General features: G+C 52.7%; 1 protein-coding gene across 17 annotated transcripts; it reads left to right on the top strand.

The window, feature by feature from the left end:
• Positions 1–637: 637 nt before the first annotated feature.
• MED12 (mediator complex subunit 12) lies at positions 638–21,766 on the top strand. Of its 17 annotated transcripts, none has more exons than XM_070503259.1 (46): positions 638–896; positions 1,407–1,511; positions 1,718–1,909; positions 2,046–2,205; positions 2,708–2,889; positions 3,079–3,189; positions 3,298–3,552; positions 3,909–4,055; positions 4,203–4,302; positions 4,433–4,569; positions 4,789–4,920; positions 5,291–5,417; positions 5,875–6,104; positions 6,481–6,561; positions 6,682–6,852; positions 7,056–7,200; positions 7,367–7,417; positions 7,762–7,880; positions 8,073–8,216; positions 8,672–8,835; positions 9,059–9,190; positions 9,599–9,826; positions 10,001–10,145; positions 10,319–10,439; positions 10,806–10,907; positions 10,996–11,121; positions 11,373–11,548; positions 11,728–11,907; positions 12,976–13,047; positions 13,494–13,627; positions 13,797–13,958; positions 14,219–14,330; positions 14,497–14,586; positions 15,079–15,188; positions 15,437–15,572; positions 15,829–15,990; positions 17,031–17,405; positions 17,622–17,772; positions 17,925–18,130; positions 18,296–18,373; positions 18,466–18,520; positions 18,596–18,683; positions 20,236–20,470; positions 20,841–20,987; positions 21,201–21,282; positions 21,487–21,766. In XM_070503259.1, exons 1-46 carry the CDS (start codon positions 798–800, stop codon positions 21,528–21,530), a joined length of 6,501 nt encoding a protein of 2,166 aa, XP_070359360.1. In that variant the 5' UTR covers positions 638–797; the 3' UTR covers positions 21,531–21,766. The 17 variants fall into 17 exon arrangements, with proteins under 17 accessions (XP_070359360.1, XP_070359361.1, XP_070359362.1 ...); XM_070503260.1 differs by having other exon boundaries at positions 20,844–20,987; XM_070503261.1 differs by having other exon boundaries at positions 17,925–18,121.
• The last annotated feature ends 1,558 nt before the right edge of the window (positions 21,767–23,324 follow it).

Here is a 23,324-nt window from a genome sequence, read left to right on the forward strand (position 1 = left end):
ACTGAGCAGATGCCTCTTTCGCTAGAGCAAGGGTTCTTAACCTGGAGTTCACGGACACTTAGGGGATATTTCGATGAGCTTCAGGGAGTTTAAGAATCTCCCTGGCAAGTATCTAACATTTTGTACGTCTCTATGTGCACTTTTCCGGGAAGAAGGGCCATAGCTTCCATCAGCATCTTAGCAGGGTTGTAAATAAAAAACGCTTAAGAACCTCCGCGCTAGACCATAAAGACTCTGAGAGATTAGAACCGGCCTTTCAGGGGTTAATAGCTGCTTTCTTATGCACACATAGTTTCTCATCTTCACAACACTCCTTTGAAGGAAGTGTTAGTACACCCATTTTTCAGATGCGGAAACTAAGAAACGAAGAAGTGGTTTGTAAAGGGCACCTATTCGAGGCCAAGAACCGAGCGAGGCGCTGGGAGGCCAATGCCAGCGAGAGCTCTGCGCCGCGGCGGCCTCCGCCTTCGGGCCGGACCCCACGATCGCGCGCGGCCGCTCCGTAGACCTTCGCCGGGCGACACCGACCTCCGGCCGCCGGCGGCCGGCTCCCGGGCGCGGAGCTCCGCCCCACGCCGGCCCAGGCCCCGCCCCCGCTGCGCTCGGCGTTGTCCGACGGTTCCCGGCGTCCCTCGGTTCCCCTCGGCAGTTTCCGGCAATGATCGAGAGTTTTGAGCGTGCCCCCTTGTTGTCTTTCGGCTGCCGTCCGCGCCCCCGCCGCCCCCCTTTTCGGCTCCCCCTCCCCCTCCCCCCGCCGCCGGGCCGGCTGGCGCCTCTGGCGTTACGGGCTGGGCAAGATGGCGGCCTTCGGGATCTTGAGCTACGAACACCGGCCCCTGAAGCGGCCGCGGCTGGGGCCTCCCGATGTGTACCCTCAAGATCCCAAACAGAAGGAGGTGCGTTCAGAAATCCGGGCTCTCGAGGGGCCAGGGGCAAGCGATCCGCCTAGAAGGAAGCACTGATGGTTTGGGGAGGGGGGGCGGGGCGGGTTCGTGGGAGCGAAAGTCCCGAAAGGGGGAAGAGTAAAGTGGGCTGGTGTAGGAGAGTAGGACCCGGCGGGGGGTCCTGGGTGTGAATAGGGGGTGATGTAGGGGCCACGCTGGAGGCGCCCCCCTCTCCACACACACACCTCAGAAAGTTGTCGGAGGCAGCTTGGTGAGCTACGGCTGCTCGCAAGCTTGCAAGGAAGAGAGATGTTGAGTGAGCTCTGGGCGATCGGGAATCTTAGTGACTGCGGGGTGAGGGTGGTGTCCAAATGAATGTAAGGGCCTAGCTTTAAGTAACAATCTGTTCCACTCAGGATCCTCCTCTGTTTTTCCCCCTTCTTCCCTTCTCTTCTGCCCTCCTCTCCCACCACCACCACCCCTGAGGGGAAAAAAAGCTAAAATGTCGTTTTCCTGCCTCAGGATGAACTGACGGCCCTGAATGTAAAACAAGGCTTCAATAACCAGCCTGCTGTCTCTGGGGATGAACATGGCAGTGCCAAGAACGTCAACTTCAATCCTGCCAAGGTGAGACAACCCTGCCAGGCTGAAGGAAAAGGCTGGAAGAATCTGAGAAGGAGCAAAGGCTTGGGTTGGGAAGACTTCAAGGGACAACCTAAATGGTTGAGTTTTCCTTCATAACCTAATGCTACCACATTGGCATTTGCCCATCAAAGGCACAACCACCTCTCTGCCCCTTCTTCCCACCCTGAGGTGTAGTTTTCTTCCCTCAGATCAGTTCCAACTTCAGCAGCATTATTGCAGAGAAGTTACGTTGTAACACCCTCCCTGACACTGGTCGCAGGAAGCCCCAAGTGAACCAGAAGGACAACTTCTGGCTGGTGACGGCGCGATCCCAGAGTGCCATTAACACCTGGTTCACTGACCTGGCTGGCACCAAGCCACTCACACAACTAGCCAAAAAGGTGAGCTACTGTTTCCTGTTCTTCAGGCCAAGGAGGGGAGCGTGGGCACCAAGTACCCTCCTATTCCCAGGTTAAGCTACATGGATGCCAGCTTGTAGGGGTGATAGAGGTCTCACTATTTGCGATGTCCATGCAGGTCCCCATTTTCAGTAAGAAGGAAGAAGTGTTTGGGTACTTAGCCAAATACACAGTGCCTGTGATGCGGGCTGCCTGGCTCATTAAGATGACCTGTGCCTACTATGCAGCAATCACTGAGACCAAGGTTAAGAAGAGACATGTCATTGACCCCTTCATGGGTGAGTAACTCCTAATACCAGGAGTCCCACCACTCATTGCTTCAAGGAGTGATAGAGAGGCCCTTGGAATCGTTCTCCTTCCTTATCTATATTCCCTGCTTCTGTTTGTATCTTGCATTCACTCAATTAGTAAACATGGAGTTTCTCGAGTACCTACTGTGTCCGGATGCTGGGATATGAAGATGACCAGTACCTAATCCCTGCCCTTAGGATGCTTATACTCTAGTAGGGCTGCTAAGGCATATGTACGAATCATGTAATTAAATGTAGAAAGTAGTAAGTGTCAAAAGAGGTGGCAGAAGGTTCTTTGAGACTTCAGTGGGCAGAAATATTACTTTCTTTTGGGGACACCTGGGAAGGCTTTAGGAAGATGGCATTTGACTAGAGCCCAAGAGGACAAATAGGATTTAGAAGTATGGTGAGTGGGCTTTGGGGTGGGGGACAGAAGGTGTTCTGAGCAGAGAGAGAGTATGAAATAGCCCTTTTCCCATCTTTCCCCCAGAATGGACTCAGATCATCACCAAGTACTTATGGGAGCAGCTGCAAAAGATGGCTGAATACTACCGGCCAGGGCCTGCAGGAAGCGGGGGCTGTGGTTCCACTATAGGGCCCTTGCCCCATGATGTAGAAGTGGCAATCCGGCAGTGGGACTACAATGAGAAGCTGGCCATGTTCATGTTTCAGGTAGGAAGTGGGGCATGTTGTGTGGAACGTTGGATTGAGCCTGGTCTCATACTCTGTCAGTGTGGAACAGAATCTGCCTGCTGCCTTGCCCCAGTTGTGGTTCTCTTGATCCTTTCATTTCCTTTATCTGCCTCATCTCTAGTAGTCCCTGGGCTAAACTAATACTCTTCCCACCCCTCGTACCCATAGGATGGAATGCTGGACAGACATGAGTTCCTGACCTGGGTACTTGAGTGTTTTGAGAAAATCCGCCCTGGAGAGGATGAATTGCTTAAACTGCTGTTGCCCCTGCTGCTTCGAGTAAGGCCTAGGATTTGGGTGGGGCTGGGGAGGATTTGAGGAGGGATAAGACATGAAAGCAGTGTCCCTTGGAGAGAACTGGGGGTTTTGATCCTCATGTCTTCACAGTACTCTGGGGAATTCGTTCAGTCTGCATACCTCTCTCGCCGCCTTGCCTACTTCTGTACCCGGAGGCTGGCCCTGCAGCTGGATGGCGTGAGCAGTCACTCGTCTCATGTGATGTCTGCTCAGTCGACAGGCACACTGCCCACCACCCCTGCTCCTCAGCCCCCGACTAGCAGCACACCCTCTACACCCTTTAGTGACCTACTTATGTGCCCTCAGCACCGGCCCCTAGTTTTTGGCCTCAGCTGTATCCTTCAGGTAGGTACTGGGTGGGCTCAAGGAAAATCCTGAGAAGAGCTGGGTGCCCGTCCTGGAGAATGGTGGTGATTCTAAATTGGAAGTGGGAGTAGACACTGAATACTTGCTTGGAGATTGTTACTTCTCATTCTAGGGTGTTAGTTCCTTTTCAGTTAGTTAGTTCCCTTCCAGGGCTAAATAGTAGGCCCAAAGCCTTTGAGGAGAGTGGATGAAGTGAGGGGCTCGGAGATGGAGTGTTGCCACCCCAGGGACTCAGAATAGTTTTGGCTTGGAAATCTAAGGGTTGGGTCATTTAATGGGATTCTAGAGAGAGAGCCATGGTAACTGAGTTTGACTTAGCTGTTCCTGTCCCGCAGACCATCCTCCTGTGTTGTCCTAGTGCCCTGGTTTGGCACTACTCACTGACTGATAGCCGAATTAAGACTGGCTCACCACTTGACCACCTGCCTATTGCCCCCTCCAACCTGCCCATGCCAGAGGGCAACAGTGCCTTCACTCAGCAGGTAAGTCTGACCAATACTCTGGTACCCCTAGAGTGAGATGTGAGGCGAAATTACCAGACTTGGAGTCTGGTACTATTCTTTTAGCTTGGGGCCTGGCCTTTTGCATGCCTTGGTACATCCTTAAAGCCTTCCTTTTCGATATTACAGGTCCGTGCAAAGTTGCGGGAGATTGAGCAGCAGATCAAGGAGCGAGGACAGGCAGTTGAGGTTCGCTGGTCTTTTGATAAGTGCCAGGAAGCTACTGCAGGTGGGTGTCAGCGGTCAGATAGTAAGAAGGATGTTTGAGGAAAGGATGGGGGTAGTAAGGACATATAGATCTGAGAGTCAGAATGCAGTGGGTCTCCAGTGAAGTCCCCTTTACCACTTTTCCTTCTTAGGCTTCACCATTGGACGGGTGCTCCATACTTTGGAAGTGCTGGACAGCCATAGTTTTGAGCGCTCTGACTTCAGCAACTCTCTTGACTCCTTGTGTAACCGAATCTTTGGATTGGGGCCTAGCAAGGATGGGCATGAGGTAAGCAAGAGGGAGTATAGAAGAAGTGCAAAGCATTGCAGGAGCAACAGTATCTATGAGGGGAAGGCATGGTGAGGCATTGAAACCAGGGGATGTCTGAAGAGATGATCTTACTGGGCCTAGGATGTTTTAAGGTGGGGCCCAGTCTTTCAAAAATTGGAACTCAGTTGTTCGTCCCCAGCCCTGCCTTACTCACCCCTGTCTTCCTTTACTCTCCAGATCTCCTCAGATGATGATGCTGTGGTATCATTACTGTGTGAATGGGCTGTCAGCTGCAAGCGTTCTGGTCGGCATCGTGCTATGGTGGTAGCCAAGCTGCTGGAGAAGAGACAGGCAGAGATTGAGGCTGAGGTTAGGGGGCAGAGATAAGACAATGCGACTGGCCAGTGGGGCAGTGGCAACCGGGGTTGGAGAGAGATTCAGTTGGTAGTGGGACCAAAGTGGAAGTTGTGAGAATAAAGAGGTGGTAGAAAACCTAAAGGGAAAGTTGAGGACATAAGGCAAAAGTAGAAAGGAGCAGATTGATGTCAGAGTTCTCTAACTCCTTCTGTAGGCGATCAAGTCTTCAGTTGGGAGGTGGTAAAGAAAATAGAGGTCAAAGGGGGAGCGGAAGTGAAAAGCTTGGGGTGGAGGCGAAACAGGTGATAGTTCAAGGATTACACACGAAGGAGTGAAGAACCAGGTAAAATCCAATCCTACAGTTGGTTCTCTCGTCCTACAGCGTTGTGGAGAATCAGAAGCCGCAGATGAAAAGGGTTCCATCGCCTCTGGCTCCCTTTCTGCTCCTAGTGCTCCCATTTTCCAGGATGTTCTCCTGCAGTTTCTGGATACACAGGCTCCCATGCTGAGTATGGTCCCCTGCCACCCTCTGGTTACCTCTGCCTAGACTCAGTTACCCGTCACTGTCATCAGAAAGTATAATTAAGGGTCTTGTGGTATATATTTCTGTCTTGGGTTCTATGCAGAATGACTTTTGGACATAATTCTAGTCTTTGATCATCTTACAGTTTAACAGAGTAGAGAAATAAAAAGAAGAAGAAAAAGAACATACGATCGAAGCATTTTCATGTATAAATAGCAGCAAAGATGCCATATTCCTTTATGAGATGGTGTGTGGGGCAGGAGGTGGGGTAACCAACCACACTTTGTCCTTCAACAGTTTTGGGGTGTTTTTTTCTTTTTGGTCGTTCCTATTCTTGCCTCCCTCAGACAGTCTAGGAGCACCATACCTTAGGTGTGTCCCTCTCTCTCTCTGCCCAACTCTTGTGGTCTCCTAACTCATCTTTTCTCGTTCCCTCCCTCCAGCGGACCCCCGAAGTGAGAGTGAGCGGGTGGAGTTCTTTAACTTGGTACTGCTGTTCTGTGAACTCATTCGACATGATGTTTTCTCCCACAACATGTATACTTGCACCCTCATCTCCCGAGGGGACCTTGCCTTTGGAGCCCCTGGTCCCCGGCCTCCGTCTCCCTTTGATGACCCTGCTGATGATCCAGAGCGCAAGGAGGCTGAGGGCAGCAGCAGTAGCAAGCTGGAGGTGAGTGGGCTTTCCCTTGCCCTGGACAGTTTCTTCTGACATTCCCACCTTCCTGGCTTCCAGAGTCCTCAGAATCCTTCACCTAGTAATGAGGGTAGTCTTTGCTTAGTACTTCACAGGTTATAAAGTGCTCCCACATCTGGTTTTTTTCATTTGATCCTCACAACAGCCCTATGAGGTACTCTTATCCCCATTTTAAAGCTGAAGGAAACCGAGGCCCATGGTGGTTAAGCGACCGGTCAAGGCTTGAATCCACATCCGATGCTTTTCCCAATGTGGTCTCCTCTCTCCAATTCTCCTGTCAATCAACATTTCTAGATGGTGGGGAGCAGCTCCCTGGAGCTAAAGCAGCTTTGCTTACGTTCTGTGCCCTCAGGATCCGGGGCTCTCGGAGTCTATGGACATAGACCCTAGTTCCAGTGTACTGTTTGAGGACATGGAGAAGCCTGATTTCTCAGTAAGTTAGATTCCGCTATGGAAGAATCCAGCTCCTGTTCTGCTGCTTTTGGGGATTTCTTTATGCCCCCTCCTCCCGTTTTCTTCCTTTAAATGTTCTGCCCTTTCGCCTTTCTCTTAGTTGTTCTCTCCTACTATGCCCTGTGAGGGGAAGGGCAGTCCATCCCCTGAGAAACCAGATGTTGAGAAGGAGGTGAAGCCCCCACCCAAGGAGAAGATAGAAGGGACCCTTGGGGTTCTTTATGACCAGCCACGGCATGTGCAGTATGCCACACACTTTCCCATCCCCCAGGTACTGTTCCCCAACACCTTGTGACCATCTATTTTGAGCCTAGGTTTCTGTCCGAGGACCGTGCCGAGGGGTTGGAGCTGTTCTTGAGGGTGTGGTATGCTGGGAAAGGGCTTGAGCCCTGGGATGCTCAGGGGCATGGAGCATGCTTTTAAGAGGAGGGAAGGAGATTCATGCTGGAGTCTGATGGTGCTGCTGGGATGCAGGAGGAGTCATGCAGCCATGAGTGCAACCAGCGGTTGGTCGTACTGTTTGGGGTGGGAAAGCAGCGAGATGATGCCCGACATGCCATCAAGAAAATAACCAAGGATATCCTGAAGGTTCTGAACCGCAAGGGGACGGCGGAAACTGGTGGGTGTGAGGCTCCTTAAACAGATCTCCCCCAAAGAGCGCCCTAGTCAGTCTTCCCTTTCCCAGCATAGGGAACTCCCAGTCATGTCCCAATGTCCTGTCTCTTGGAGTCTCCTGAGAGCTCTAGTCCTTTTGAAACTTCCCCCCTCATTCCCCCCTTCTGCAGACCAGCTTGCTCCTATTGTGCCTCTGAATCCTGGAGACCTGACATTCTTAGGTATCTCACAGTAAGCCCCATACTGCCCGCCCTCCCTCTCCCTTCCCTCCCTCAACCTAGCACCTCCCTGTACATATTCCTCTAAGGTCCCCCTAGTCTGTGGTCCTCAAAACCTTTGCTTCACTCTCCCCTTCCCTTCATCCCTCCCCTGTCCCTTCCTTGACCCTCCCTTCCCTTCTTCCCTCTTCCTTCCTTCCTTCCCTCCCTCCCTCCCACCTTCCCTCCCTTCCTTCCCCCTTCCCTCTCTCCCTCCTATAGCCTTCTCTCCATACCCACCCCTCCCTACCCCCAGTCAACTAGTTATCTTCCTGGTCCTGACTGGTCCCTTTCGACTGTCCCCTCAGGTGGGGAGGATGGGCAGAAGCGACGGCGCAACCGGCCTGAAGCCTTCCCCACTGCTGAAGATATCTTTGCTAAGTTCCAGCATCTTTCACATTATGACCAACACCAGGTCACGGCTCAGGTGTGGGCCTAAGTCCAGACCCCTTCCCCCACACTGGCCTCCTGTCCTACTTTCCTTTCTTCCTTATCTTTTCTTTCCCCCCTAGGCAGGCTAAGCCTCCCAGTCTCATCCCCTTCCACCATCATCCTTTCCTGCTTCCCTGGTTCTTCCCACCTCTCTCTACTCCCGTCTCACTCCCACTGCCCTTATCAGGTCTCCCGGAATGTTCTGGAGCAGATCACAAGTTTTGCCCTTGGCATGTCATACCACTTGCCTCTGGTGCAGCATGTGCAGTTCATCTTCGACCTCATGGAATATTCACTCAGCATCAGTGGCCTCATCGACTTTGCCATTCAGGTGGGGAAGTTGGGGAGATAAGGGGGAAGGAAGGAGTTTGTGCTCTATAGCGTCATAAGGATAGGAGTAGAGGCTCAAGCTAGTGTCCCAGGCTATTTGGAGGCGCAGAAAGACTAGCACCGGGGAAATGGAACATGAGTTAAAACAGCAGGAATAGAGACTCAAGTGCTCCCTGGGGAGGCCCAAGAGACAGATGAGAGCATTCGGCACTCAGTGTCCTCCCATGGTGCAGTTCATAGGATCACATCTTGGAGACTGGTTAGATCGTTGACGTGGCTTGTGTTGTTAATAGAATAGACGGCAGTGGCATATGGCAACAGGGCCATTCTATACTGAGGCGACTCCTGCAGGAAGGGGCTCAGGCCTGGCTTTGCAACAGTTTGCTCACAGGAAGGGGGATTATATATAACATGCAGGGCCTCTTCTCATTTCTCACCCCCCACTCTCTCTGCTAGCTACTGAATGAACTGAGTGTAGTTGAGGCTGAGTTGCTTCTCAAATCCTCGGATCTGGTGGGCAGCTACACTACCAGCCTGTGCCTGTGCATTGTGGCTGTCCTGCGGCACTATCATGCCTGCCTCATCCTCAACCAGGACCAGATGGCACAGGTCTTTGAGGGGTAAGCAGGGCTTCGAAATAACCGAAAGGCGCAGGGCTCTGGTGAACGCTGCTGGAAGCGGCCTGTGGAGAACACGTGAAGCTCTCACTGTGGGAAAGTGCATTCCATTCAGGTGGGGAGGGGAGAGTACTGCCCAGAGACTTGAATCTGGGTCCAGGGCCCTTTGTGCCCCAGCCCCTGCATACCATCTGCTGACCCTCCTGACCTTGCTGCCTTGTGACAGGCTGTGTGGCGTAGTGAAGCATGGGATGAACCGGTCAGATGGCTCCTCTGCAGAACGCTGTATCCTTGCTTATCTCTATGATCTGTACACCTCCTGTAGCCATTTAAAGAGCAAATTTGGGGAGCTCTTCAGGTAAGAGAGGTGGGAGGTAAGGGGTAGAGGGTGGGACCTAGTTCCACCTCCTTCCCATTGCTGCCCAACTCGGGAGCAGAGCACAGCCCAGGACCCTGCTGTCTCTGCAGGGTCATTTGGGGACTGTGTCCTCCACATGTTCTTGGGTCCTGAGCATGGGCCGTCCTCGTCAGCCTTTCCTCCAGCCTGCCTCTGTGGGGCCCACACTCCTCCCCGCTGCCTCCAGAGGCCCCTGCGCCTTATTCTCACTGGTTTCCTTTCCTGCCCAGTCTCCTTTGTCCCATCTCCCCTTTTGTGGTCCCAGGGTCCCTGGTCCCTCCTTTTTTTCTTTTCTCCCCTTTGCTGACCATCCCTCTACCTCACCAGACCTTCTTCAACAGTACTGTCTCCCTTCCCCCACCTCTGCAGCGACTTCTGCTCCAAGGTGAAGAACACCATCTACTGCAACGTGGAGCCGTCAGAATCCAATATGCGCTGGGCACCTGAGTTCATGATTGACACTCTGGAGAACCCTGCAGCTCACACCTTCACCTACACGGGGCTAGGCAAGAGTCTTAGTGAGAACCCTGCTAACCGCTACAGCTTTGTCTGCAATGCCCTTATGCACGTCTGTGTGGGGCACCATGATCCCGATAGGTATGGGGCGTACTGAGTGAGGACTGGGCACCATGCTCCTGCCTGATATTGGGAGGGATGAGATGCCCGGGAGGTACTGCTACCTTGGTTATTGCCGGGTGGAGATGAAAAGTTAATGAGTCTGAGGTCTTGTGGAACAAGGATTTTCCTGAGGGCATTTGTACTTTTCCCCAGGGTGAATGACATCGCAATCCTGTGTGCAGAGCTGACCGGCTATTGCAAGTCACTGAGTGCGGAATGGCTAGGAGTCCTTAAAGCCTTGTGCTGCTCCTCTAACAATGGCACTTGTGGTTTCAACGACCTCCTCTGCAATGTAGATGTGAGACTCAGGGCGGGGTCCCACTGGGGCAGGAGGCAGTTACCAGGGCAGGGCTCTGGTCCCAGTACTCAAGGTAGTAAAGGGACAGAGCTTTGGAAATTGAAGGCGTATCACTTTGAGTAGGTGCCCTCTCTCCACACTGAGTCGTGATGTCTGTCTGCTTTTTCCCCCAGGTCAGTGACCTGTCTTTTCATGATTCCCTGGCTACTTTTGTTGCCATCCTCATCGCTCGGCAGTGTTTGCTCCTAGAGGATCTGATTCGCTGTGCTGCCATCCCTTCACTCCTTAATGCTGGTGAACTACCAATCCGTAACCCCTAGAATTTCTGGACCCCAAATTTCAGTACACACGTGATGAGTGGACTCACGTTGTTCAGTGTGGGGTTCCCTGGCCTCACCAGAGGCCAGTCCTGTGGTGTGCCTCAGGCTGCGCAGGGCCTCTTTCTTACCCCGCATTTGCAGCTGTGATCTTTCCGGTGTTTGACCCTTCAAGGTACTCCCCTTATACTGCAAAACAGTTGGCTGCTCCACCTTTCCTCCAGCATTCTCTTGTTTTTTTCCTTTCACCCGACCTGTCTCCCCTTTTGGCCCCTCACCACCCGCAAACCCACACACAGTCCACCTTCATCCTTTCCAATCTGTTTTGTCTTCCTTCTTTTAGCTTGCAGTGAGCAGGATTCTGAGCCCGGGGCCCGACTTACCTGCCGCATCCTCCTTCACCTTTTCAAGACACCTCAACTCAATCCTTGCCAGTCGGATGGAAGTAAGTGCCCCTGATCTGAGCCAGCCAGCAGTAGAAAGTGCGGCTACCCCACCCCCACTGTTTCTACTTTTGCTTCCCCTGACTTCAGCTCCTTCCCCAGACAAGCCTACTGTAGGAATCCGCTCCTCCTGTGACCGCCACCTGCTGGCTGCCTCCCAGAACCGCATCGTGGATGGAGCTGTGTTTGCTGTTCTCAAGGCTGTGTTTGTACTTGGTATGGGGGTAGGAAGGGAGTGGTGCCAGAAGTGTGTATAGGGTGGAGTGCCAGCTAAACTACAAAGGACAGTCTTTCTCTCTCCTGAAGGTGGTCTCTCTGACCTTTGGGGAGGAGAGGAGGGAGGGAAGTATATTTCTGTCCCATAGGGCAGGATTTGGGGAGTTGCTGCCTCTGTGGGTCCGGGCTGGGTCTCTACACAGCGTTCGGATCTCACTCTGCCCTCCCTATCTCCCACCGGTGAACCACAGGCGATGCGGAACTGAAGGGTTCAGGCTTCACTGTGACAGGAGGAACAGAAGAACTTCCAGAGGAGGAGGGGGGAGGTGGCAGTGGCGGTCGGAGGCAGGGTGGCCGCAACATCTCTGTGGAGACAGCCAGTCTGGATGTCTATGCCAAGTACGTGCTGCGCAGCATCTGCCAACAGGTCAGTCTCACCTTCCCCCCACACCTCCTAAATGCCTCTATATAATATAGTCCTGTTTCCAGCCATGATCACGCCACCTCCCTACTATACATCATGTCCCTCACCAGCCCCCAGCCCATCCCTCTTACCCCTAACCCCCTCGCTGGTTGCCCCGGTCCCCTGATTATCAGCTTCCTCAGGAATGGGTAGGAGAACGTTGCCTTAAATCGCTGTGTGAGGACAGCAATGACCTACAAGACCCAGTGTTGAGTAGCGCCCAGGCCCAGCGCCTCATGCAGCTCATCTGCTACCCACATCGGCTGCTGGACAATGAGGATGGGGAAAATCCCCAGCGACAACGCATTAAGCGTATTCTCCAGGTAGGCCAAGGTGATGGGGGTCTTGGAGGAAGCAGTGGGGCCCAAGCCTGGGGTGAAATAATAGGACTCTTGAGAGAAAAAGAGAGGGAGAGTTAAGCAGGAAGATGAACGAGGATGTGGATGAAAGGTGGGGAGAGAAACAGTTCCAGCATGGGTTTAGAAGTCAAGCCCATACAGTCTAGACTCTAAAGTAAACTGGGTGAGGGCACAGCTCTCTGGAGTAGGACTGTCGTTTATCAGTGGGGAGCATAGCATCTGGGAGGCCTAGTTTTTGGCCTTGTATGTTCGTCATTTTGGTCATGGCTCAGTAATGAATAGTCCTACTACTGAACAGCTGCTACTTATTGAGTGACTGCTTTGTGCCAGGTACTGGTATTGTGCTCAGCACTCTATGTACATTTTCTCGTTTAATTTTTACAACCCTGTGAAGTAGGTATGAGTATCTCTGTTTGACCTGTGAGGAAACTGAGGCTTGACGAGGTTAAATAACTTGCCCAAGGTGACACAGCTAGTAAGTTTGGAGTCGGGATGTGAACCCAGGTATGCCTGTGCCCTTTTAGCTTCGCTGTGCTGCTGCTTCAGACATTCAGGTGACTGGAGGGTGGAAGAATAAAGCCACTGAGGAAAAGCTAAAGGCATGAGGTCTCTTCAGCCCAGAGGAGATAATGCCGAAGAGAGATTGGCTAACAGTAGCCTTCAGGTCTGTAAAGGACTTTGAGCAGCTGGTTTACAGCAGGAGAAACAGGCTTCAACTTTAACGTCAAGGATTTAGGTTAAGCATTAAGCAGAACTTCCTGATGCTAAGGAATCTGAGGCTCTGGAACAGAAAACTGGAGAAAGATGTGAAATCTTTCCTGAACCACTTTTAAAATAGGATAGGTTTTTCAACCATTTTGGGTTATTTAGGTATAGTCTTTCCTAAAGTTGGGGGCATAGAAAAGTCACTCTTAGACTTCCAGGCGTTTGTGATTCAAGGTTGTGAGACATCGGGAACTGGCCTTGGTGTGATAAGAGGCTGGGGGTCACACAGTGGTGACCAGCTTGGGGGTGGGGGGGTCTCTGTCACAGAACTTGGACCAGTGGACCATGCGTCAGTCTTCCCTGGAGCTGCAGCTCATGATCAAGCAGACCCCTAACAATGTGAGTGGTGCCGGGCCCTCTCTTTCCTGTGCTCACTTTCAGCTCCATGTGTCAGGGAGGTGGGCCACCATAGCAGAACCTAGGTCGTACTCTTGGGTTCTTGACCTGAGAGAGATAAGAGAGGATGGGAAAATGGCAAATGTGTGGAGTTAATGATAAGGGAAATGGGTTGGGAGTGTTGGTGCTCTGCGCTGTGGGGAAGGTTCGTGGTGGTGGTGGAGGCTTTCTTTGGCCACAACTGTAAGGAGGTATGTAAAGGAGAAGACGGTGGGGAACTGGAGAGATATGGAGGTGCTGGAGGGCATGACCTTCAGCAGAGTTGTGTCCCTACCCTCCCATCAACCTCCACAGATGCCTTCCACCCTCATCCCCCATCCCTCCTACCATATGTTTTCCTTCACTCCCAGCTGCCCATTTAGCACCCCTGTGCCTTTCATCCTCCCCAGGAGATGAACTCCCTCTTAGAGAACATTGCCAAGGCCACAATCGAGGTGTTCCAACAGTCAGCAGAGACAGGGTCATCTTCTGGAAACACTGCAAGCAACATGCCCAGCAGCAGCAAGACCAAGCCTGTGCTCAGGTTGGGTAGAAACGTGTTAAGACCCATCCCCTTATGAGTTTCTGTCCTGGTAGTGTAAATGATTTCAGCCGCATGGAGATGCCAGGCGTGCCCATCAGGAAAGGAGAGGACCTGATGCCAGCCTTTGCCCGGCTCCTCTGTGACCCTGTGTACTCCATCTGTCCTCCAGCTCTCTGGAGCGCTCTGGTGTATGGCTGGTGGCCCCCCTCATTGCTAAACTGCCCACCTCAGTCCAGGGGCATGTGTTAAAGGCTGCTGGGGAGGAATTGGAGAAGGGCCAGCACCTGGGTTCCTCTTCCCGCAAAGAACGTGATCGACAAAAGCAAAAGAGGTAATGCGGCTTTGGGGGGCCCAGGATTGAGGGGTGAAAAGGCGAGGAGGCAGGCCCAGGGAAGAAGAAAAAATGGGGTAGAGGGGTGAGGATAAAAATCATAGAAAAGTGGAAAATCAGAGGATAAGAGTGGGCCTGGCTGCACAAGAGGCTAGATCTTAGGAGAGTAGAGTCTGGGGCTTGGAGGGATCAGGTTGGAAGTTGCCTGATCTCCAGCCCATGGTCCTGTTCTTTTTCTTTTCTTTTCCTCCCTTCTCTAGTATGTCCCTGTTGAGCCAGCAGCCTTTCTTGTCCCTGGTGCTGACGTGTCTGAAAGGGCAGGATGAGCAGCGTGAGGGACTCCTTACCTCCCTTTACAGCCAAGTGCACCAGGTACAGGTCTCTGGGCCATGGAGCCAGGCAGGAGGGCAGAGAAGGATGCACCCAGGAGGCCACTATGTACTCAGAACCTTCAGTACTTTCTGACGAATACCTCGGGTGCTCTGGGATGGAAACAAGAGGATCCCTGAGCTGTGTGTTATACTTGTTTCTATCTTAGATTGTGAATAATTGGCGAGATGACCAGTACTTAGATGATTGCAAACCAAAGCAGCTAATGCATGAGGCACTCAAACTGCGGCTCAACCTGGTGAGACGGGGAGCTGAAGAGAAGAAGGAAGTGGGTGGGGCTAGAACTGCAGAGCAAAGAAGCCCCAGTTGGAGGAGGGCAGGGGTGAGGATGGAGGGCCCAGGTTCTTCTGGGTCTTCAAGTAATAACCCGACTCTCCTAAAGGATGCAAGACCTGAAAGTGGTTAAGGGGATGGATCCTTGCAGGTGCCCCGCCTCAGTATCCTAGATTCTGGCTGGGCCCTAGCAGCCTGAGAAACCCATTGTGGAATGTTGAATGGAATCTTGGACATCCTTTAGTCCAACTCACATCATTTTATAAGAAAGGAAACCGAGGCCTAGAGATGTCAAGAATTAAGTCATTGGCCTGAGATCATGTAGCAAATCATAGTTACAATTGGAACATGACCTTGGGTGTCCTAAGTCGACCAAACCCAGGTTCTAATCTGAGCTTTCCCTGAATGCCGGACTTGGCCCCTGAACCATCTGACTGACTTGTTGTGGCCCTGGCAGGTGGGGGGCATGTTTGACACGGTGCAGCGCAGCACCCAACAGACCACAGAGTGGGCTGTGCTCCTCCTGGAGATCATCATCAGCGGCACTGTCGACATGCAGTCCAACAAGTAAAGCATCCCCACCTCCTCCCTTCAATTTTGTACCCAAGGAGATCCCCCTTCCCCCACACCAGCTGCACAACCCGCTGTGATTGGTGTGGCTGACACTGCAGACTCTGAGGTCCCGGGTTCCCCACATGGTTTTGGTGCCCTCGGGATGACGTCTTAAGCACACTCCCTACTTCTGTCCCACCCTGAGGCCTTTGTCTGTCTGAACCTCTTTCTTCTCCTGTTTTCTCCCTGGCTTCCTGTCACAGCGAGCTCTTCACCACTGTATTGGACATGCTGAGCGTGCTCATCAATGGGACCCTGGCTGCGGACATGTCCAGCATCTCTCAAGGCAGCATGGAGGAAAACAAACGTGCCTACATGAACCTGGTGAAGAAGCTGCGGGTGAGCAGAGGAGGCAAGGACGAGGCTCGGGGGACTACGATATGGGCTCCCTCTCCCCTGTGTTTACTGTCCAGCCCAGGGACTTCTTTCTGGCCAGAGCCCCTACCCTCCCCTTTCATGTCCATTTTTCCTTCGTTCTTCATACAGTGAGGATTTACTGAGCGTCTTCATGCCAGGTTCTGTGCTGTCCTCTGAGACTTCCCATCCCTCTTTTTCTGTGTCCTTGAACTCTTGTCCCATCTTCCTGTGCCTGCAGAAAGAGTTGGGGGAGCGCCAATCAGACAGTCTGGAAAAAGTTCGCCAGCTGCTGCCACTGCCCAAGCAGACCCGAGATGTCATCACATGTGAGCCACAGGGCTCCCTTATTGACACCAAGGGCAACAAGATTGCCGGCTTTGATTCCATCTTCAAGAAAGAGGCATGTTCTGTTGTCTTCCAGTCCTGGGCCCCCCACCCCCGCCGCTGCTTTTCCCCGTTGGGCCAGAGCCTCCCTGCCTTAACCTTGTAGCTATAGCAGGCTCACAGGGCCTGGCCAGTGAGAGCCGACTCTGGGCGCTGAGCTAATCACGTGCCTTTCCTTACATTTCTTCTCCCCATCTTGGGAGTCTCACCCTCTCGCCTTGGTCTCTTGCTTCACTCCTGCCCACCTCTCACCACTCCTACCCACCTTTGAACATACCACCCATTTCTCAGCACCCCACCCTCCTCTATCCTCTGCCCCACTTGCCTCCTGTCCTACTCCACCTCTGCCTGTGCCGCACCCTTCTGTCTGGCTGACAGCCAGTATCTCTTTTATCCCTGCATTTCTCTCCCCCCACTCACCATCTCAGCACAGTTTTCTCTTTCCCCTCACTCTGTCAGTTGCAGTATTTGTTGAGTAACCATAATTATTGTGTATAGTAGAGAGGGAGAGGAAAAAGAGGATGCAGAGTTTAAAATCCAAAAGCCAAGCAGTTCATATATACATTCTCTTCACTGCTTTTCCTGGCCCGTCTGTCTCTGTCTGTCTTTCTGAGTGTCCTTGTCTTGCTCGCTCGCTCGCTGCCCGACTCTCACCTCGCCTTTCTCTGTCTCTCTCCACTTTGTCTCTTCGTCTCTCTCTCTCTTTCTGTTTTTTTCTCTCTCCCCCGTCTCTCTCTTTCTCTCTGCCTGTCTTTAGTCTCTCACTGCCTTTTCTCTCTCCCTTCCTGTTTCTGTCTCTGTCTTCCTCTGAATGTCAGTCTGTCTCTGAGTGTGCTCCCTCCACCCATCGCCCTCTCCCCTCTTGACTCTGTCTCCTCCGCGTGGATGTACGTGTGTCTGTGTCCATCTGTCTTCCTCTCACCATCTCCCCTGAATCTACCCGTGACTTTTTTCCTTTATTGCCAACAGATATTTTCCCCGCTCCTACAAGTCCTCAAAGTCTGTCTTCTGTTTTCCGAGTTTCAACAGCTCACTGTTTCTCATTTTCTGGAGCAGGGTCTACAGGTTTCCACCAAACAAAAGATCTCTCCCTGGGATCTTTTTGAGGGGCTGAAGCCGTCTGCACCACTCTCTTGGGGCTGGTTTGGAACAGTCCGGGTCGACAGGCGAGTGGCCCGAGGCGAGGAGCAGCAGCGGTTGCTGCTCTACCACACACACCTGCGGCCCCGGCCCCGTGCCTATTACCTGGAGCCACTGCCACTGCCACCAGAGGATGAGGAGCCCCCCGCTCCCACCCCGCTAGAGCCTGAGAAAAAGGCTCCAGAGCCCCCCAAAACTGACAAGCCTGGGGCTGCTCCACCTAGTACTGAGGAACGCAAGAAGAAGTCCACGAAGGGCAAGAAACGCAGCCAGCCTGCTGCCAAGACAGAGGTTAGTGCTGCCTCCATTCTGCTGCTTCCACAGCTTCTCGCGCTTCATGATTCTGTTCAGTTTCTGGTTTGTGGGAGGGGCACAGGTGTGTGCGGAAGGGGTGCCATAAGAATTACAAAAATTAACTCTGTGGATCCAGCTCCTCTTCAGCCCTCCTACCCAACCTCGTCCCACTCCTCAGCTACTGCTCACTCACCCTCCTCTGCGTTCATATAGGACTATGGAATGGGCCCAGGGCGGAGTGGCCCCTATGGTGTGACCGTGCCTCCGGACCTCCTGCACCACGCCAACCCTGGTTCCATATCCCACCTTAGCTACAGGCAGGGTTCCATAGGCCTGTACACCCAGAACCAGCCACTACCTGCAGGTGAGTGCCAGCCACTAGGAACAGGGCAATTACTGAACATTCCTCCCACCTGAAGGATGATGCCACTCCTCCGAGGAGCTATGGATGACCAGGACAGAGCAGGGACCACAGGGATGAGGAGCCTACAGAGGTCAGCCTGATCCCCTTTCCAGGTGGCCCTCGTGTGGACCCATACCGCCCTATGCGGTTACCAATGCAGAAGCTGCCGACTCGACCACCTTACCCTGGAGTGCTACCCACAGCCGTGACTGGCGTCATGGGACTGGAACCCTCTTCCTACAAGACCTCTGTGTACCGACAGCAGCAGCCTGCAGTGCCCCAAGGACAGCGCCTTCGCCAACAGCTCCAGGCAAAGATAGTGAGAGGGGCAGTAGGGAGGGCCGTCAGGGAGAGGGGCTTTTGAGGGCAGCAGGACTGAGGAGACACTTGGGATCTTCACAAGGACAGGCGGAGAGGGAGATAGAAGAAACGAGATGGCGAAAAGTGTTTCCTGAGTTTGAGTTTGTCCCCTTTTTCCCTTTAGCAGAGTCAGGGGATGTTGGGACAGTCATCTGTCCATCAGATGACTCCCAGCTCTTCCTATGGTTTGCAGACCTCCCAGGTAAGGGCACAAGATGGTGAGACTCGGGGAGCTTGAGGCAAGCTGCTCTGCACACTCTTGACCCTGACTCCCTCTCTCCTCCTTCCCTCCAGGGCTATACTCCTTATGTTTCTCATGTGGGATTGCAGCAACACACAGGCCCCGCAGGTACCATGGTGCCCCCCAGCTACTCCAGCCAGCCTTATCAGAGCACCCACCCTTCTACCAATCCTACTCTTGTAGATCCTACTCGCCACCTGCAACAGCGGCCCAGTGGCTATGTGCACCAGCAGGCCCCAACCTACGGACATGGGCTGACCTCCAGTCAGAGGTACCCAAGGAGATGGAGGGCTGTGAAGACGTAGTGAGATAGGAGGGCGCATTTGACTTGGGAAAACCGACGCCTGGGAGTGATGGGACTAGTCAGACTTTTCGAGATGTGCAAACCACTTATCTGGCCACATAGCCTGTCATCACAAAATGCCAGAGCTGGAAGGGACCCTGGCAAGCACTAGTATCACACCTACTTCCCCAACGTGTCTTTGAGGCCCAGAGAGGAGAAATCATTTCTCCAACTATGATAAGGAAAAATTTGGGGTTCATTGATGCACTGTGTGACCAAGAGTCACCAAGCTCTTAGCAGAGCAGTTTCGCACTGGAATAGACTAATGAACAAATCGTCCCACCATGCCGCATGTTAATCAGGCCTCAGATAAGACATTGTAATCATGTCTTGGGGTTCTGCGGCTTAGAATTTAGAACACTGCGGGGTGGACCCGAGGAAAAGTCCTTTACTTGGAAGGATTAACTGCCCACTGTGTGGCTAGCACTATGCTAGCACTGGGTGGGGTGAGGAAAGATGCCAAAAAAAAATACCAAGTCCTTCACCATGAAGAATTTTTACTGTCGTTGGGGAAGATGAGACTGAACACTTAAGAAGAACACTTAGAGAACATTATGAGAAGAGGCAGCATTAGGTGTGCAGTTGTGTGCTGTGAAGTGAAAAGGGAATTCAGACAGGTAGGGGATAACACCACTGGGGGCCTGAGTCATCGGAGAAAGTGCCAGGAAGGAGGTCAGACTTGCGTTGGCCTTCGAAGAATAGCTGATTTGGGTTTGTGGAGAGGAGGAGAGGGAAGGGTGTTCTAGGCAGAGGACATAGCATGAACGAAGACACGGGGAGCAGAATGAGTTGGGTGGCTGGGAGGACAGGAGGAAAAAGTGCTTGGATAGAGTGTAAAATTCATGCCAGGGAAGTAAGGGATAGGCTAGGAGCGGGCAGGTTGATAGAGGGCCTTGAGTGCTAGTGCAGAGTTGAGACACAATCCCAGAAAGCGCTCTTTTGATGAGGAAAGTGATGTGATGAGTTGGGCATTTTGAGAGATTAATGTGGAACGTGTGGATACGATACATAGGAAAGGTGAGGGAAAATATGAGGCAGAGGGCCCAGCCAGTAGCCTGTTACAGTGATGTACAGATTGGGGTGAGGAAGGCGTAAAGAGCAGTGGGACTCAATAGTCTTTAAGACGCTGAGATGTTATTGGGGACCACCATCAACAATACCAGAAACCACCTCAGTGAGTGTTTATAGAATACCTGCCCCGTGCTAAAACTGGTTTTCATTTTCATAAGAGAAAAAGAGCTAAAACGGCGTTGAAAAATTCCTACCCATGAAGGTTCTGAGACACTGAAATGGGCTGCTGTCTTTGCCTCTTGTTCCTCAGCCTAGAAGTATGTCAGAACGTAAGAGGGCTTTTCTGGTTAGTGACAGGAGGAATGAATGAAATGACTTGTTGACACTTCTTTCAGGCCACAGACCCAGGCCTTATATTCCCCCTCTCTCCCCGCTCTGTGCCTTGACCTCTGGACCTCTTTCTTTGTAGGTTTTCACACCAGACACTGCAGCAAACACCCATGATGGGTACCATGACTCCACTGGGCGCCCAGGGCGTCCAGGCCGGCGTCCGATCAGCTTCCATCTTGCCTGAGCAGCAGCAACAGCAGCAGCAGCAGCAGCAGCAGCAGCAGCAACAGCAGCAGCAACAGCAGCAGCAGCAGCAGCAGCAGCAACAGCAGCAATACCACATCCGGCAGCAGCAGCAGCAGCAGATCCTGCGGGTAAGGCCCTGGGATTTCCTCTGGGATCTGGGAGCCCAAGAAGGAGGGGAGGCACAAGCTCTTCCAGGTTGTTATGAAGGCTGAATGAGGCTGTGTACATAAAGCTCCCGGCAGAGTGGCTGGCACATAGTAGGGGCTTAAGAAGTTAGTTCCCTCCTCTCCCCCGTTTTGTTCTGGGGGTCCTGGTGGGAGAGAGTTGGGAGTTGTCTGCTGGATCCTTTAGATGTGTTTTCTTCCTCTGCAGCTCTCTGAGGAAGGAGGGCAGTGGACCCAGAGTTCCCTCCCTGCTGCTGCTTCCCCATCCCCATCCCTCCACCACTGAGGCTCAGCTCCCTTGCTCTCCTTAGGAGTATCTCTCATGTTTTCACAGCAGCAGCAGCAGCAACAGCAGCAGCAGCAGCAGCAGCAGCAACAGCAGCAGCAGCAACAGCAACAGCAGCAGCAGCAACAGCAAGCACACCAGCAGCAGCAGCAGCAGGCGGCTCCTCCCCAACCCCAGCCCCAGTCCCAGCCCCAGGTAGCTGCTGGACTACAGTCCCGGGCTCAGGGACGGCTGCCCAGGTTGGGCACACAGCCATGGAACTGGTTGGGGACAGTGTGCAATGGGGTAGAGGTGGGAGGCAAGGCATGGCACTCGAAAAAGGGGTTGGGAGATGAGGATGGAGAAGGAAGTGGAAGGTTTGAAGTGGAAGGTTCAAGTTCAGTCTTCCACTTCCTGTTTCCACCTCAGTTCCAGCGCCAGGGGCTTCAGCAGACACAGCAACAGCAACAGACAGCAGCTTTGGTCCGGCAGCTCCAACAACAGCTCTCCAGTAAGCCTGCCTTCCTTCCGAAGAAGAACCCCATGGATTAGATGGGGGTGGGGGGGCGAAGTCACTGAGGTGATTGCTTCAGGCTCAGGTTGTGGGGGGAAGCATTGCATTCCATCCCTTCCCTTGGTACCTGAATAGCTTTCCTCATGCACACCCACACCTCTGCTTGGTCTCCCACCCCTGATAATCTCTGGTTTTCCACAGATACCCAGCCACAGCCCAGTACCAACCTATTTGGACGCTTCTGAGCCACCTGGAGGAACTGCTTGTGCACTGGATGTGCCCCCCCCCCCACTTTCCTCTTAATTCCCAGTCCCCTTCCCGGGCTAGCACCAGTAGTGGTTGGGGCTCTTCCCTCAGGCTCCATTTTTAATGAGTTTTTAGTATTTTTGTTAATGTGAGGCATTGAGCTGTTGGGTTTTGTATATTATTTATATAGAGACCCCAGAGCTGTTGCACCCAATACACAGAGCTTCTTTGCAAAGGGAGTGTGTGAGTTCTGTGTGGCTGGGAAGGGTGGGCTCTTGGGAGAGTGCTGGGAGCTGGACCGACGAGTCAGAGCCTTCCTTCTGTTCAGATCATCCCCCCAGTTTACCTTCCACCCCCTAAATCTCTCAATTCTAATTGGATTGCTACCCTGTCTTCCCCTCTCCAATCTGACAACATATGAAGGTTTGGGCCCTTAGTCTCTTAAGAAGGGTAGCTTACCGCCTCGGCTAGATGTTGTAGCTTCTTTACCAATTTACTCCGTGGAGGATATACCACTGGGATTGGAAAGGGGCCAATAGGCCAGAGGAAAAATTAATGAAACCTGATTCTCCTTCCACCCATCACACATGCTGGGGTTTGAACAAGCTTCGGGGTGGAGGAGGTGACAGACTGCCTACCCTTTTTGCCATCTTGTGTGGTCCCCATTGTGCACCCAGCGGTATCCTAGACAGAGAACTTCCCTGAGAGTCTCATTTCCGGGATGAAAAATTGCCTTCCATTGAGAAGTGTCACCATCAAATAGGTGGTGGAAGGATGGTGTGGCTCTGGGAGGAAGAGACCAGTGAAAGGAAGCACCCTTTTCTCTCTCTGATCTGTTTTTGGAACTGCTTGTTTTCACACAACCCACCTTAGCAGGACCCAGGATGACTAGTGCTTGCTCTCATTGTACAGTAGAGAAAACTCAAAGCTGTTGTTCCAGTCACATGTAGAACAGTGGCAGGGCCATTCTCAGCCCTCTTGCCTTCAGGTTTGGGGCCCTAGATCTAAGGCTATCCAGGAGAGCCAACTAGTTTACTACATTGGAGTCTTCTGGTGTGCCCAGCTGGGGCTGGAAGAGGACCAGCCCCAGCTTTGTGGGTTGCTGGTACAGGATGACTTGACAACTTCAAGATAACATCCAGGCCATAGTTGCCTATATCACTGGAAGTGTCAGGTGTGCTGGTAAAACCAGGAGCACCAAATCAATACCCAAGTTATAAAAAATAAAAAAATAATAAAATCCCTCTTTGAAGTCCACAAAGCCCTTGCTCGTATGGGACTTACCAAGTTTAAGAGTTGTGTGCACAAAGAATGGAACTCCCCAACAGGGTAAAGGCAGAGCTGACTGAAGCTTTCTTCTGACCTTTTCTGTCCTGACATCCGCATTCTGAGGAGCTACATGGGTAGAGACTTGGCTGGGATAAGGGAGACTCAGAGGGGCTTGGGGTGGGGGGCTAAACAAACTGGACAGGTGTACTACATACAGAAACGCAAGACACAAGGACGGCTGGGTCTGGGGTGGAGAGACTGAAATGGTTGGACAGCTGACATGCTGACTGTCTGAGTCTGACGTGCCCCAGCAGAAGCAGCAGAAAGGAACAGCATTGACCTTTGGGAGAGTGACAGGATGAGGGCAAAATGCCACCTCCCCCTGCCCGCTGGCCCGCCTCACTGGTTGCCGCTTGAGTAGTGCTGGTGCTGAGGAGAGGTAGGGATGCTGAGTGAGGCGGAGGCGTGTCTTTACGGAGCATGACGGGAGGCTCCTGAAGGCAGTGCCTCAGTTTCTCCCTTTG

Source organism: Equus asinus, chromosome X (genome assembly GCF_041296235.1).
Source record: "Equus asinus isolate D_3611 breed Donkey chromosome X, EquAss-T2T_v2, whole genome shotgun sequence".
Classification (NCBI taxonomy): Eukaryota; Metazoa; Chordata; class Mammalia; order Perissodactyla; family Equidae; genus Equus; species Equus asinus.